Raw genomic sequence first — 15,869 nt, forward strand, 5'->3', positions numbered from 1 at the left:
CTTGACCGTGTGCATGACATTATGAAGTCTGAAGACTACCAACAAATTTTGCAGCATAACGTGAGAAAGCTGGGTCTCCCTCAGAGGTCAAGGGTCTTCCAGCAGGACAATGACCCAAAACACACTTCAAAAACCACTAGAAAATGGTTTGCGAGAAAGCACTGGAGACTTCTAAAGTGGCCAGACCTGAATCCCATAGAACACCTGTGGGGAGATTTGAAAATGGCACCATTTAAATCTAAAAAACCTGGAGCAGTTGGTCAAAGACGAATGGTCTAAAATTCCAGCAGAGCACTGTAAGAAACTCATTGATGGTTGTTCACAGTTATTTTGTCTAAAGGTTGTGCTACCAAGTATTAGGCTGAGGGTGCCAATACTTTTGTCCTGCCCATTTTTGGAGTTTTGTGTAAAATGATCAAGATTTTTTTTGCAAGCAAAATAAATGAAGATATTACTACCAGAGCATTTGTAATTGCAATCATTTTCTGGGCGAAATTGAGCATTATCTGACAGAACTGCAGAGGTGCCAATACTTTTGGTCAGCTGTGTATAGTCCGGTGCAGCTTATCTATGAACTAATGCCGTTTTGGCGTCAAATTTGGTCAGTGGTGGCTCCTAGTCAGGTGCGCCTTCTAGTCAGAAAATTACAGTAATACCCTGGTGCGCCTTGATTTCCTTAAAATTTTCATGTACCAATGAGGTGAATGGGGGGGGGGGGGGGGGGGGCAATTGTAGGAGTAGATTCATTTTGAAGAACTGAAATTCCCCAATTTTTTTCTCATTGGAAATGAATGGGGCTCTTTGAGGGGTGAAAACCCAGCATTTATACCGCAACCGTGAACGTTAGGAGCTAGGTTGAAAGCAAGAATGCATCGAAGTTGGAACGGCGCCGATCTTGTCGGCTGTGCAGTGCGACAAAAATGCAGTGAAATGAAGATCATTGGTTTAAACATCATACAAAAAGGGATTGTAGAAAACAAAGTTCTTTTTTTTATACATTTAAAAAAACTTTTGATTGATGACGTTTTAACTATGACATCCAATTAGGAGTGGGAACCTCTTGGTACCTCACGATACGATACGATTTGCGATACAAAGCTCACGATAACGACGATCTGACGATACAACAATTATCGATACATTGGTCAGGAAATCATTCTAGCATATTCTGCAAACAACTAATTAACAGAAAAACAAGCTTCTAGTGTGAATTGGAATTTGTTTATCACTAGCAGACATCCAATCCATTCGCTACCATCCCTCCCAATTCAAACGGATTGAACGTCTATGGCTGTCAGTGGCAGTCAATGCCAGGTAATTAGGTCATTTGTGGCCATTTAAAGTCTCACTGGAACAGCACCAAACAAAAGTTCCAGCATCATCACCTTTTCCAATGCAGATTCTTGACAAGGTGGTGATGCTGGAACTTTTCTTTGGTGCCGTTCCAGTGAGATTTAAAAAGATGATTGCCTGAAGAAGACATCAAAATTCCCCCAGTCCTTGATGATATGGGGCTGCGTGTCAGGCAAAGGCACTGGGGAGATGGCTGTGGGGAAATCTTCAATAAATGCACAAATTTACATTGAAATTATAGACAGCTTTCTTATCCCTCCAATTGAAAATATGTTTGTCATTTTCCAAGATGACAATGCATCATGCTACAGAGCTAAAACTGTTAAAGCATTCCTTGGAGAAAGACTCATCCAGTCAATGTCATGGCCTGCAAAATAGCCCAGATCCCAACCCTATTGATAAACTGTGGTGAAAATTGAAAAAAATGGTCCACAGCAAGACTCCAACCTGCATGGATGGATGATCTGGCAAATGCAATCAAAGAGAGTTGGCACCAAATTGATGAAGAATACTCAAGTCCATGCCTCAGAGACTGCAAGCTGTCATAAAAGTCAGAGGTGGTGCTACTAAATACTAGAGATGTGTTTTGATCGTTATTTCTTTGTTTGTTTCTCATGATTCCATATTTTTTCCTCAGAATGGAGTGATTCCATATAGATTTCCCTGCACTTGCTCTATAAAATTAACATTTAGTGACCACGGCAATGTTTTTTTATTCATTTCTTTTATTGTTTCTGAATGCTAAAGAGTTGCACTTTTGAACTAATTCATTATTTTTTTCAAGCTTTTTATCTAAGGTTGTTCTACATGATTATTAAGCTTGGCAGGAGCATATCGATAACCTTTTGGGATACAAAGTATTACGATATATCTCTATTTCGATATTTTGTCACACCCCACATCCAATGTTTTACCTACATTTCAGCTGTTATCACTAGATGAATTTCCATTACCCTTAGTCATTTGCAAAACTCAAATTTGGAAACGGATCGGTCGTCTATCGCTGTCAAAGACGACGAAACATGATCATTCATTGCCAGTCCCCCCAGCTCAAAAGGATTGGACGTCTCTCACAAAATGGTAGTTACTTTCAAAAAAATATCAAATGAGTAAATATTTCAAGGACAGATGTTTCTATTATCAGCTCGCTTCTTCAAATGCTCCTCGTGTCCCAGACAGACGGCCCACGCGTCACCGTGATGAAAATTTCCCGTCACCGCCTTTCGTCACCTTCCCACTAAGGAAACACGCCGCCTTGTTTATGTTGCAATATCGCACGCTTACAGCAACCTCGCGGACAGTTTGAAGTTGAGCAAGTCTGACTCATCTGTTCACAGAAAAAAATAAGCCAATAAAAAAAATTTTTTAAATGCAGGTCAGAGAAAAGCCACGCCGACTCTTTAGAAGATGACACACTGTCGGGTGAAAAGAAGCCAAAAAACACGCGAAAAAAAAAACAACAACACTGATTTGTTGTTGTTGTGGTGGTGCTGATGGCGGCTACTGTGAGAAAAGCATCTCGCACGAGCGTAGGTGTGAGCAATAATACAGCAAGTTATGCAAGGCTTTGTTACACAAGCAACAGGTGACAGCGTACATGTACTAAAAATCACATTTCGGAGGCATTTGGCGCCATTGACGGCAAAAGACGTCCGATCCATTTGAAGTGAGAGAGTGGTAGCCAATGAACAAACGTCTACTAGTGACAAATTGAATGAAGCAGACAGCAGAACGATGAAAAATGGTCGTCGATGGTTAGGAATCGCGGCCCTCCGAAGCAGCACAAATCCGGAGTTGGGATGACAGTGAACGGGGCACAAGAAAAGCTCGTGCCAGGGGAGCAATGATCGAGATGCGCCTCATAAAACAAAAGAAACAACTTCCCATCCGGCTTTATGAAGCCAACCGCCCGTCGCGGCCGACGGGATGACGGCCATCCGTCACCTCGAGCAGGGAGGCTAATAACCTCACGGACAACAAAAAGCTCATGAGCGGAAATAAATATGCAGACGGAGAAGTCGCCCCCCTCGGAAGGCGTTATGAACGATGGAAGAGGGATGCTACGTCCCGCTGATAATTTAATCGAGCGGCGACGCCAATGCATTCGCCGCCGCTCCTCGGGGAAGGTCGCCGCAAATGAATCATACTCTGTTGAGAATCAACAAACCTACAAGTAGGCAAACTCAACTTTTTGAAGAATAGTTTTGTCCCGAAGTACATCATATTTATTCTTAACCTGGGTTCGATCGAACCCCAGGGGTTCGGTGAGAAAGTCTAAGGGGTTTGGCCAAGGTTAAAAAAATTCAGAGCCCTATTTCCGTACGCTGATTAAATCTAGCCAAAGTGGCTTTTTAGACCAGGTTTTGAACTGCTTTCCTCCCAATTCACATTTCTTTTAACTGCTCGTCCTTGGAGACTGGAGAAGGAACTGTTTTGCTCAGTGGAAGGTTGACTCGCACTTGGTATGAGGGAATACAACAGACTAAAGGGCCGCATGGTCTCAAATTTTGTACTGTTTATAAAACATGCTGTCAAAATGAGAAGAGTTTTGAACGGGAATTTGATCAGTTAACTAGCTTGCTAGCTTAGATATACTGTATTGGTTTTAAATTTGAAGAAAATTGCTTTGTTATCTAATTCCGAAGGGTTCGGTGAATCCTTTAGCAAGGTTAAAAACCACTGCACTCGACCTTATACAATACTGGGGCACAGCGGGGCACTGGCAAGCAATCAATTTTTTTTAGCACTTATTTATCATACAAAGTCAGAAATAGCGCTTTAAATGGTATATAATCACAATCAAAGTGAGTTTTTTTTTGTTTTGAAGCCATCAGTATTGAAGGAGCTAGTACCTTTTCTCGTAGGCGCTGTCGAACTGTTTGCATTATTCTAACACACTTAATATAATCAATCAGGGAATAGTAAATTTTGTCGTATTTACCGATCGACTGTTTGTATTACTCTAACACACCCAATATAAAATAAATAGCACTTATACCATAGTTTAAGGAAAACAAGCAGAATATAGGGCATAAAAGATACATGATGCTTTCTTATCACAGAAGCTCAACGTGTGCATCATGCAACTGACTGAGCAAGAGTGACCCTGACAAGCCCACATCTGCACCACCAACTCTAGGAATCAGTTCTCCCGGACAGTCAAGAACAAATGGCGGGACGCCCTGTCCCAACACAAGGAACACTGGAGAATACCCAATATCCAACTGATAACACGACTGATAAGACTCCAAGAGCCCATTGATGCTGAGGTGGCAAAATCCACAACCCAAAATCAAAATTGGGACATCCCTTGTTGATAGTCTGCTCATGCTCATCAACTTCCGTCAAACTCTGCTGCTCTACTTTGTCTGGACAGAAATGAGGATACATCACTCACGGTTATGCAATTAATCAGTGTTTCTCAACTGGTAGGTTGTGACCTAAAAGTGGTTGATGTTGCCTAGGTGGGTTACCTAGCTTACCTCTCCAATTCCTCCTTGCTGATTTGTCCTTGCTGCGAGAAAATAACTTTCTAATATCCATTTGCAAGAGTAATGCTGTTTGAGGGACATGGAAATGCAAAATAATTACAGATTACAGGGACTCCAGTAACAAATTAAATGCTGCTGGAAAATAGGCGCACACAGACAAAATTGTTAGAGGTCGTATCCCAAATTATTTCATACAGGTTCTATTCATTTTGGTCATATAAACAATAGCAATAAACAGACACAGTACTGATACAGTTAAAATACCAGATATAATTTTAACACAATATTAGACAAAGCTCTTGAGTGAGAGCTTCTCACTCAAATCGCATTTAATTGTCATCGTATTCATAGCAGGAGAGCTAAAATACAGTAGCTAATCTGCGACTTCAATTTGCTTGAATGGGACTACGCGACCAAACAAACATCAACACGGAAGTAGCAACGAACAACAAGAATGGGCTATTAATTTGGCACCAACCTGGAAAGCAGGTGGGAAAATGTCATTTGCACCGTCGACTGCACGATCTGCACACACACCGTCATATTGATGAAGCATTCACGTCTTGTTGGAGTAATCGGGAAAAAAAAAATTCTCTATTACATAGTGTCTATAAAAAGCGCCAAAGAATCACCCAACTGTGATGTATCGTTGGAGCATTAAAATACGTTACTCTTCTTCGTTGCAACAATGTTTCGACTTTACAACACATAAGAACCATTTTCCAATTGGGATCTCCCAACACACTTGAACGCAACATACAGTGGGGCAAATAAGTATTCTGTCAACCACCAATTGTGCAAGTTCTCCTACTTGAAAAGATTAGAGAGGCCTGTAATTGTCAACATGGGTAAACCTCAACGATGAGAGACAGAATGTGGGGAAAAAAAACAGAAAATCACATTTTTTGATTTTTAAAGAATTTATTTCCAAATTAGAGTGGAAAATAAGTATTTGGTCACTTACAAACAAGCAAGATTTCTGGCCGTCAAAGAGTTCTAACTTCTTCTAACGAGGTCTAACAAGGCTCCACTCGTTACCTGTATTAATAGCACCTGTTTTAACTCGGTATAAAAGACACCTGTCCACAACCTCAGTCAGTCACACTCCAAACTCCACTATGGCCAAGACCAAAGATCTGTCGAAGGACACCAGAGACAAAATTGTAGACCTCCACCAGGCTGGAAAGACTGAATCTGCGATAGGTAAAACACTTGGTGTAAAGAAATCAACTGTGGGAGCAATTATTAGAAAATGGAAGACATACAAGACCACTGATAATCTCCATCGATCTGGGGCTCCGTGCAAGATCTCACCCCGTGGCGTCAAAATGATAACAAGAACAGTGAGCAAAAATCCCAGAACCACACGGGGGGACCTAGTGAATGACCTACAGAGAGCTGGGACCACAGTAACAAAGGCTACTATCAGTAACACAATGCGCTGCCAGGGACTCAAATCCTGCACTGCTAGACGTGTCCCCCTGCTGAAGAAAGTACACGTCCAGGCCCGTCTGCGGTTCGCTAGAGACCATTTGGATGATCCAGAAGAGGATTGGGAGAATGTGTTATGGTCAAATGAAACCAAAATAGAACTTGTTGGTAGAAACACAGGTTCTCGTGTTTGGAGGAGAAAGAATACTGAATTGCATCCGAAGAACACCATACCCACTGTGAAGCATGGGGTGGAAACATCATGCTTTGGGGCTGTTTTTCTGCAAAGGGACCAGGACGACTGATCTGTGTAAAGGAAAGAAGGAAATGAGTGAAAATCTCCTTCCATCAGCAAGGGCATTGAAGATGAGACGTGGCTTGGGTCTTTCAGCATGAAAATGATCCTAAACACACAGCCAGGGCAACAAAGGAGTGGCTTCGTAAGAAGCATTTCAAGGTCCTGGAGTGGCCTAGCCAGTCTCCAGATCTCAACCCTATAGAAAATCTGTGGAGGGAGTTGAAAGTCCGTGTTGCCCGACGACAGCCCCAAAACATCACTGCTCTAGAGGAGATCTGCACGGAGGAATAGGCCAAAATACCAGCAACAGTGTGTGAAAAGCTTGTGAGGTAGTGAAGTGAATAGGGTAATATAACCATATTAAAAAGGCGCATTCTGTACATTATACTATGTAGACTTAAAACTCCAAAGTATTTTTTAACCTTTTTCTTTACCGGTGAAATGTATACTGGGGCACTGCAAATCAATACTGTGAAATATATCTGGCGATGCCCATGCCTTTATGCTCTTCCAGCTTTATCTGTTACTTTTTTTTTTTTTTACAAAGTTCTTCTCGTTTTCAGTATTTGTATTTCTTTGGAAAGGAAAAATTCCAAGTTTATTCTGCGACTTGTTGTGAAATGACCAAGATTCTAATTCCAAAACACATCTTGCGAAATGTTTTCAGATCGCACAGTATACGGAGACAGATAAACAGGTGACAAGTTGTGCAGGCATGCAGCCTCCCTTGCTGTGACTTTTTGTGTGGAAAAGGCTCTCAAAATTGGAGCCGAAAGCAATGAAAAGCGCCGGGCTTTGGAGGCTCGCATGTTGACGGCTAAAAATCAATAGCAATCTCGCTCTTACAGACAACAATAAGGGCTATCCAGTTAAAACAAGTCAGCTCAGCTGCCATCTAAGAGTGCAAAATCATTCAAATTCATCAGGTTAGAACATAGGTTGGACCTAGAGCCTTCAATCTGGCTTTGTCTAGTTTGGATCGGATTACAAAATAAGCTTCTTTCATGATCAAATGCAACCTGTCTTTCTGATCTTAACACGCTCGACGTGACTATCGCGTCCGGCTGGGGTCAAAGGTGAGAAGATGGAGAATTTATGTTCGGAGGTGACAAAGTGGGGAGCGTTCAGTTTGAGAATCAACCTCCACCGAACCCATGTTTGATTTCAAGAGAACCAAAGCGGAAGTGGAATTTGCCACAGCTCATGTGTTGTCGAGTCACGTCGAGCGAGATGCCGGCTGACAGGCAAACGTCAGGCGGTTCACGGAAAGTGCACGCCGCTGTCAGATCGTCAGTCTCGCCTGTCGCGTGCTTTCAGTCGCAAACTCTCAAGGACAAACATCGGTTGAGTGGTGACATTTTCTGTCATCTTACTTAACCCTTCATAATACACTCATTGAACTCATTGGCTGCCATCGACGGCCGACACTCGCCCCTGCCGGTCAAAATGGATGGGACGTCGTGAAAGATGAGCGTTACTAGCCAGTGTTTCCACTTAAATCGAACACAATGGTTGTCAGTGGCAGGCGATGAAATCAAATTATTCGCTGACCTTTATATCTCCTATTTTTTCCCCCACAGATAAGCCGCGATTGGTCTCGACGACAACACCGACATGGGGTTTTGCATTCACGTGAGCTTTTGCGAGCCGACGGGACCGCCGGCTGCCGCTTTAATTAACGAGGGCGAGTGTTCACGGCGCCTCTAGGGAGAACCATCTGGTGGCACCGTGACACAAAATAGGCCAATGATGGGGACCGGCACGCGTAGGCAGAAACTCCTCCCGCTCTCGTGTCTACATCTACTATAGTGATAAACTCATTTAAATTCATAGCAGAAGGATGAAAGAGTTAAACAGATTTGAGTCTCTGTCCCGCATTCACACACACACGCAAACACGAGGAAAACAAATGATAAACAGCAGCATCGTTAGTACTAAATGAATGCGCACAGTTAATGAGGATAATTGGCTCATTTGCCACTTTGGGTTGCCCCCGAGAGGAAATTCAGCTTGTAATACATACAAAGTAATAGTAAATCTCCAAACGATCCCTTTGGGCTGCCGAGGCAATAACTGGTAAAACCCCAGAAGTAGGACCTTTTAGTAGAAGCGTTTGCACAGCGAGAACGTTACCTCAGAGCCGGCAACTTGGGACCACGGTCTAAAACTTGGCTCTCAGTACACTCTCAATCTGCGTATTTCTACGAACGAATAGAAATGCTTAGTTCAATGAAAAAAAAATCACATATTTTTGGAAATTGCATGACAGTACAAGTAGCATGAACCGTTTCCAGGACTACATGGGCTAAAAACAGGAACCTGGGACTAGAGCTGTCCCGACTAGTCGACATCAGTGATGACGTAAATGCGTCGACGAGCACAAGATCCCGTCGACGGTTAGTGAAGGATTAAAAAAATATGCTTGGAAAGTTGAGTATGGCGGACGCAAAATTGGGGAAAGTGGCACAAAGCCAAAAAAGCACACCAGAGTGGCCAAAGCATTGACATATTTCAACCAAACAAAGTCTGCACACGACAGTGTGCAGACTTTGCATACCACGGCAACACGTCGGCCGTAAATGAACACCTGAAGCACTGTCGCCCGGTTGTAATTTAGGACGACAGGAGACAACAAGCTGGCAGATCGTAAATCCATGTAACTAAAGACATGTTTTTTTTATTGAAGTTGCCCATTGTGTGCGTCATATCAACGAGCATCATGAAGTTATTTTCACGTACTTCACTCCAGTAACACATGACATTTATTTATCTACTCTGCTGCTGCTCCCGAAAGCTGTAGGTCTCGCATTCTCTGTAGTCTGTGCACGGCATGCAGATTGTATTTGTTAGAATGATGGATGAAAAAAAATGGAAACACTGGCCAGCTTACTATAGTCCATGACTGCACTAATCTTACTTACATTATATTATAACATATTATTATGTACTGTATATACATTTAGTAATATAATATTAATTCTACATATTTTTAATGTATTTTACGTTGTCACAGTGTTCTGAATCTGTTTACAGTCCGTTCTTTTGCACTAGTTAATGCTATATCAGCTTTTAACCTCATTGTTCATTTGTGATTTATTATTGCTATTTATGTGTTCATTTGTACTTTAATAAAGAATCTGAGTGTTGCAAAATGTTTTGTGAATTATTATGTTTCAGTAAAAATCTAATTGCTAGATTGTTTTTTTTTTTTTTTTAAAGGGAAAAAATTATTAGAAATGACAACTAATCGTCATAAAAGTCTGCTGAATAATAGTCGTTAAATTTGGGACATTCCTACTAAGGACTAGGATGAACTCTTTCAGTGCTATTGATGAATTGAAATGCGTTTATCACTATAGAGGTCTAATCCATTTGAACTGCATGGGAGGGTTGGCAGCAAATTGGTTCAGTCGCTGCAGCCCTCCTAGTTCAAATGGATTGGACGTCTAGTGCCGTCGATGGCAGTTGAGGGTTAATCAAGGAACTGTGCTGTGTGTTCGGATAGCGGGAAGAACTCTGATCCAAAGTGATATATCTGGGTATGGAAACTTTTGAAGCAGTTGGAACCGGAAACAGGGAGTTTCAGGTTTCTGTACCAGCAAGACCAGTGGCAAACCACCACTCATCCAGCAAAGTTCTGCTGGATTTTGCAACTGGTTTTAATGGAGAGGAAGCAACACGTGCAGGGTTTCTTACTCACCGCTGGAATTCTTCCCGCAGATGAGGTGCTGGCAGGGCTGCAGGAGCCCCCAAATTTCCGAGTCGGCGCCCACGGCTTGCTCCAGAGCCTCCGGGCTGAGGTCGGCCGGGCCGTCGTCCCGTCGCAGCAGCGCGCCGCGCACCGCGCGTCCGAGCACCTCGCGGAAGAGGCTCTCCACGCAGGCCGTCAGGTAGATGGCGGCGTGCTCGTGGACGCGCAGCGCCACGCGACTGTCCACCATCCACCTGAAGAACTTGCCCACCGAGAGGACGAGACCGCAGCGCGCCGACTTTCCGCGTCCGAACTTGTCGGCGGTGCTCATGTTGTAGAGGGAGAGGGCGCTGAGCGCGGCGGCGATGCAGTTGACCGAGACGGTCCAGGAGAGCACCACCTTGACGGCGGTGTGCACCTCCAACTTGGTGCACTTGGCGTAGCGCAGGCTGAGGCGCTGCGCCTCCCGGGCCAGGCGCACCAAGGCGCGGCTGACCAGGGCGGAGAGCCGCGCCAGGACTTCCGGAGACGGCGGCGAGAGCGAGAGCGGCAGCGAGAGCGGCTCGTCGTCCCTCCGCTGCCGCCTGAGCGCGCCCTCCACCTCGGCCAGGCTCCACGGCACCTCCTCCGGCTCGGGCAGCTTGGCGCACAGCTGGGCCGCGCACTCCAGCGCCTCGGTGTCCTCGGCCAGCACGGTGTTGACCGTGTCCAAACTGTTCTGTCGGCTGTGCATGGATTCCGTCAGATGCCAGCGGTTGCCGCCGTGCGCGAGGGACTGCAGGGGCGGCTCGGAGCAGCACAGCGACACGCTGGACGATCGGACCGAGTCCGCAGCGCCACCATAACCGGAATCGAGCGTTAGGTCCTCCAGCGTCCTCACCTCGGCGCTCCGATTAGCGTTGCCTGCCATGGCTTCGCCGCATACTAGTGCTGGAGCCGGTGGGCATGCCTGCCGGCGAGTAGCCCCGACCCCGACCGAAGCACCTCGCTAAATGAACAACGCATCAAATCCAACGTTAAATCCCCGTCTCGGGATAGTAAATAAAGTCATAGTCCCCAGACAAAAACAAAAAACAAAAACAAATATGATTCCGCACCTCAGCGATTTATCCTCGCGAGGAAAACCAGGAAATGCGTCAAGTGGAGAACTCATCAGGCTCATGTGCGGTAGACTGTCCTACCGTATTTGTCCTCCTAGAGGGAGCTAATATGCGCAAGCGGCTTACTCTTTTCGCACACCTTTCACTGCATAGATCACAGGTGTCTAACCGATTCCACAAAGGGCTTATGGGTGCGGGTTTTAGTTACAGCCCATTAACAAAACACCTTTTCACCAATTTCTTCCCTCACAACAGTATTTATTTGATTGCAGTCAGGGGGGCTTGTTCCAGAGAAAAACTCATTGGTCAACTGTACCTGCATTTTCAGTTGGGGAAAAAAGGACCCACCTGGGCCTTTGTGGGAATTTAAGCCATCGTTTTTTGATAAAACTAATTTTGTTTAGTCTGATCATGAGATAAATATTCAATAAATGCCATTCATTTGTTCAATTTCATTTTCAATTCGGATATTTCTTTGCCTCCTGAAGGGTCAGTTTAACAGCCTTTGTAATAGGGTGACGTTGTGTGCACTGCCCCCTGCCGGATGTTCAAGAAAAAAAGCTGGTTTACATTTCATTTTAGGTCAACATTTTGACCCTCTTAATAGTAAATATTGTAATTATTCACCCCACCCCCCGGGTGTATCTTACAGTTAACAAAAAAAAGGGGAAGAAATAGCAAATTACCTATTTATTTCTTAAATAAAACATACGATTTTAGTTTTTTACTCAGCGATTTCTTTGCCTCTCCTGAGGGGTCAGTTTAACAGCCTCTGTAATAGGGTGACGTTGTATGTACTGCCCCCTGCCGGATGAACAAAAGCCGGTTTACATTCTTGTCTTCTGGCCTTGGCAATATTATAATAATGAATTATATTATAATATAATTGAAGTTGTTTTCTAGTAAAGTTCGATGTATTTTAAAGGCAATTGAACGGCGTTCAATTTCAATTATTTCATTTTAAAATAAAATGCACTTTACTTGTAAACATGTTTGAATTTTTGAACGAAAAGACGAGGCACGTCATTGTTTTTACATGAGCGCCCTCTTGTGGTGTCCAAGAGAATAGTTTGTATTTGTATTTTTTTTTATTTTTAGAATCATAACTTCACAAGGAATTACACCCAAAGAATGTTTTAAGCTTACTCATTCAATATTTTTTAAAAGGATATTTGCAATATATTTTTTAAAAAGGAAATTTGCAATATATTTATATATCATATTATTAATATTAGAATATTCATTCATTCATTCATTTTCCATGCCGCTTTTATTATTATTAATTTTTATATTATATATAATATAGTTGAATATTATAATTCCAATATTTTCTATTAAGGAGCTCAAAATATTGACTTAAAATGGAATGGAAACAGGCTTCTTTATTGAAAATCCGGCAGGTGGCAGCACATACAACGTCACCCTATTACAGAGGCTGTTCAACTGACCCCTCGGGAGGCAAAGAAAAATCTCAGAGTAAGAAACTAAAATTGCATTTTTAATTTACGAAATAAATAGGATATTTGCTATTTTTCTCCCTTTTTTCAAAATTTTAAATACACCCAGAAAAAAAACTAAATAATTACAATATTTACTATTAGGAAAGTCAAAATGTTGACTTCGAATGGACTGTAAACAGGCTTTTTTCTTGAACATCCGGCAGGCGGCAGCAGATACAACGTCACCCTATTACAGAGGCTGTTAAACTGACCCCTCAGGAGGCAAGGAAATCGAGTAAAAAAATAAAATTGCATGTTTTATTTTAAGTCAACATTTTGAGCCTCTTAATAGTAAATATTGCAATTACTTTTTTTCGGGGGCATTTTAAATCAAACAAAAATGGTGGAACATAGCAAATATCACTTTTTTAAAAATAATTTTTGACTGAGTAAGCTTAAAAAAAAAATTGTGTGTGTAATGGATGTCATTGGATATATTTGATATGCTAGAGTGATCATTTTGCATAATACAAAAGTGAAAAAAAGCTTACATAAAAACACAAAAAACAATGAAAAAGAGCAGACAGAAAAATATGATGGTTTCCTGTACATGCAGTATAGGCTATTTTATTAACACTTGGCTGCAATAGATGTCCAATTCATTTGAGGTGGGAGGTTGGCAGCAGGCCTTCCACCTCAAATGGATTGGACATCTACAAGTTATAAACCCAGACTCATAGTCAATGACAGCGGATGAGTGAACGTTTGTAGTACACAACCATTAGCGCATGGAAATTTTCCTGTCCCACCAACAATTTGTTATGGTTTCATATCTCTATTCAACTGCAAAGTGCATCATCTTCAAAATGCAGCTTCTGAAGGCACGCGGGGTTCAAGCCAGGGTGAGTCGACGACGACCGACGATTGGACCGCACGCATCAATCGTGGGCCTTTTCCGCTCGGTGGCTCCACACCGGTTCGCGTTTCTCCACGAAGGCTCGTATCCCTTCCTGGCCGTCTCTAAGCGCCAGGTTGTCCACCATCACCTCGGAGGCGGTGGCGTACGCCGCGTCTCGACCTTGAGACATTTGCCTCGGGGAAGAAGGACAAAACAGACTAAGCGGGGAGAACGCCGGCAAGTCACGGTCCGAGCGTAAGCGGCGCGCACTTCTGGAAGGCGGCCTTGCCGAGAGCCACCACGGGTCGGCTGGCCCGGCACACGCGCCGGGCGATGGCCAACGTCTCCGCTTCCAGTCGCTCTTCCGGAACGACCTTGCTGAGCAGCCCGTGTAGCAAAGCGTCGTGGGCGGAGATGGGAGTGCCGGTGAAAAGCATCTCCATGGCGACCTGTCAGGATGAAGTCAGAGGGCTCACGTTTGCAACTTTAAACTCCTTCCATGCCATTGAGAGTGATCGAGAGCCTTGTGGCTCTTTCATCCTTCTGACAATGAGAATAATCGCCGCCAGTCAAAACGGACTGGATGTGCGTCGGTGTCGCAGAGGCCAACCAGTTCAACAAATTTCGAATTCGAATGCGACACTGTGCCCTAAAACGCTCACCTTTCTGGGCACGGCGCGGCCCAGGGCCACGGCCGGCGTGGAGCAAAAGAGCCCCACGTTGACACCCGGGGTGGCGAAGGTGGACTTGTCGGACGCTACGGCCACGTCGCAGCTGGCCACCAGCTGGCAGCCGGCCGCCGTAGCCACGCCGTTCACCATGGCGATGACGGGAACGGGGATGTCTTGGATCAGAGTCATGACCTGCCGGACCGGGAAGGTCAATAGAAATATAGAACTGTAAGTCACCGCGTGACTCACCTTTGTACACGTGCGAAATACACGCGTGTGATAATCTCGACCCTGGGCCGACGTCAGCTCTTTCAAGTCGTGACCGGAGGAAAACACCGGACCTTCCGCTACCACGCACACAAAAGACATAGTTGCGTTATAAACGGAAATCATTTGCCTCAAGGTGTCTGAGGGTGGCAGAAAAGCACGACTTTTGTCTAAATGTGCCTGCAAATTTCACCTCAACAGACACAAGAGAGACGGAAAAATGCAGTCCAAATAACAATTAGTTCATTGAAAATATAAAACGACACAACCAATGACGAAGCAAATGCAAGAGTGAGAATATCTTCAAGATTATGATACACCTGATATGATGATAACTCGAAGATCTTGGTTGTCCACATCAGCCAAGATGTCCTTTTGAAGAGACTCCAGCATGCGAAGCGAAAGGGTGTTCCTCTTTTTGGGATTGTTCAGTATTATTCTTCTATAGACGTGCATATTTATATTAACACATTTAATTCCTTGACTTCCAAGTTGTAAAGCAAGAAAAAATGGTGCCCAAACGCTGTGCAGTAGTGAAAAATAACATTGTTTTTCTTTCAAAATACGGCGAATTATTGTCAAGACTTTCAAGGTGCATTAAAGAAGGCAGCAATGATTCGCGGTTGAAGTAATCGGGAAATTTGTGACATTTGGTTCATTTTCTTCCCAAACGAGTTCGTCACCTGATACCGTTGTCTTGCCTGCACACCGTCAACGGTTCCGGCTCGCTTCTGTCAGAGAAGAACCGACGTCCCGAGAGCAATTGCGACCCGCAAGCAAGATTTATGCTGCGCATGGAACGCAACAACCTACACGCAGATGTCGCCATGTTTGATACAATCAAAACAAACACGAACTTTTCCGGATCTGGGAGGGAGGTCACTACGTTCGTGACGTAGAACGTGCGCGACCTCTGCTGAGGGTGGTTAGAAATTTTATTGTATTTAAGACTTTTTACTTATTTGATATAATTTAATATATTTATAGGCATATTTAAGGTGTAGTCTGTGGCGTAACTAATTGGCGCCACTAAAACACTCATGACTCGCTTAATTCTTGATGGATTGACATTTTATTTTTATTATTATTTAAACATATTCACGTGGATATGATTCAGACTGGATGAGGATTTATTTCAATTTAAATTTTGAAATGGTGAGCAAAAGGGGAAAAAACGTCTCTGACGTTATGTGGAAGAACGTTGTCGCCTTCCTGTGGCCTTTAACGGTA

The 15,869-nt window shown here is 43.6% G+C and overlaps 2 protein-coding genes across 4 annotated transcripts in view; both read right to left on the bottom strand.

Moving 5' to 3' along the window:
- LOC130928710 (ankyrin repeat and BTB/POZ domain-containing protein 3-A-like) overlaps positions 1 to 11,442 on the bottom strand; it is a 50,293-nt gene extending 38,851 nt beyond the window's left edge. For 2 of the 3 annotated variants that reach the window (XM_057855428.1, XM_057855427.1), the window contains exon 1: positions 10,274 to 11,436. In XM_057855428.1, coding sequence (XP_057711411.1) covers positions 10,274 to 11,174 — 901 coding nt within the window. In that variant the 5' untranslated portion in view covers positions 11,175 to 11,436. Of the gene's footprint in view, positions 1 to 10,273 lie in introns of all 3 variants that reach the window. The other variant, XM_057855426.1, reaches the window with a different exon arrangement.
- A 1,955-nt stretch (positions 11,443 to 13,397) lies between these two features.
- echdc3 (enoyl CoA hydratase domain containing 3) lies at positions 13,398 to 15,531 on the bottom strand. Its single transcript, XM_057855650.1, has 6 exons — positions 15,323 to 15,531; positions 14,960 to 15,081; positions 14,622 to 14,719; positions 14,364 to 14,564; positions 13,972 to 14,150; positions 13,398 to 13,895 (listed from the first exon to the last, which is right to left on the bottom strand). The coding sequence occupies exons 1-6, from the start codon at positions 15,466 to 15,468 to the stop codon at positions 13,742 to 13,744; spliced, it is 900 nt and encodes a 299-aa protein (XP_057711633.1). The 5' UTR covers positions 15,469 to 15,531; the 3' UTR covers positions 13,398 to 13,741.
- Between the last annotated feature and the right edge of the window lie 338 nt (positions 15,532 to 15,869).

The sequence above is a fragment of the Corythoichthys intestinalis genome, chromosome 13, assembly GCF_030265065.1.
Source record: "Corythoichthys intestinalis isolate RoL2023-P3 chromosome 13, ASM3026506v1, whole genome shotgun sequence".
In the NCBI taxonomy this organism is placed as follows: Eukaryota; Metazoa; Chordata; class Actinopteri; order Syngnathiformes; family Syngnathidae; genus Corythoichthys; species Corythoichthys intestinalis.

Excerpts from the sequence above, each read along its gene's own strand:
- echdc3 (XM_057855650.1), bottom strand. The coding sequence starts at position 15,468 with ATGGCGACATCTGCGTGTAGGTTGTTGCGTTCCATGCGCAGCATAAAT. Across the intron at positions 15,082-15,322 it reads AGGCAAGACAACGGTATCAG|AAGAATAATACTGAACAATC; the intron begins GTGACGAACTCG and ends GCACGTCTATAG. Across the intron at positions 14,565-14,621 it reads TATTTCGCACGTGTACAAAG|GTCATGACTCTGATCCAAGA; the intron begins GTGAGTCACGCG and ends CCGGTCCGGCAG.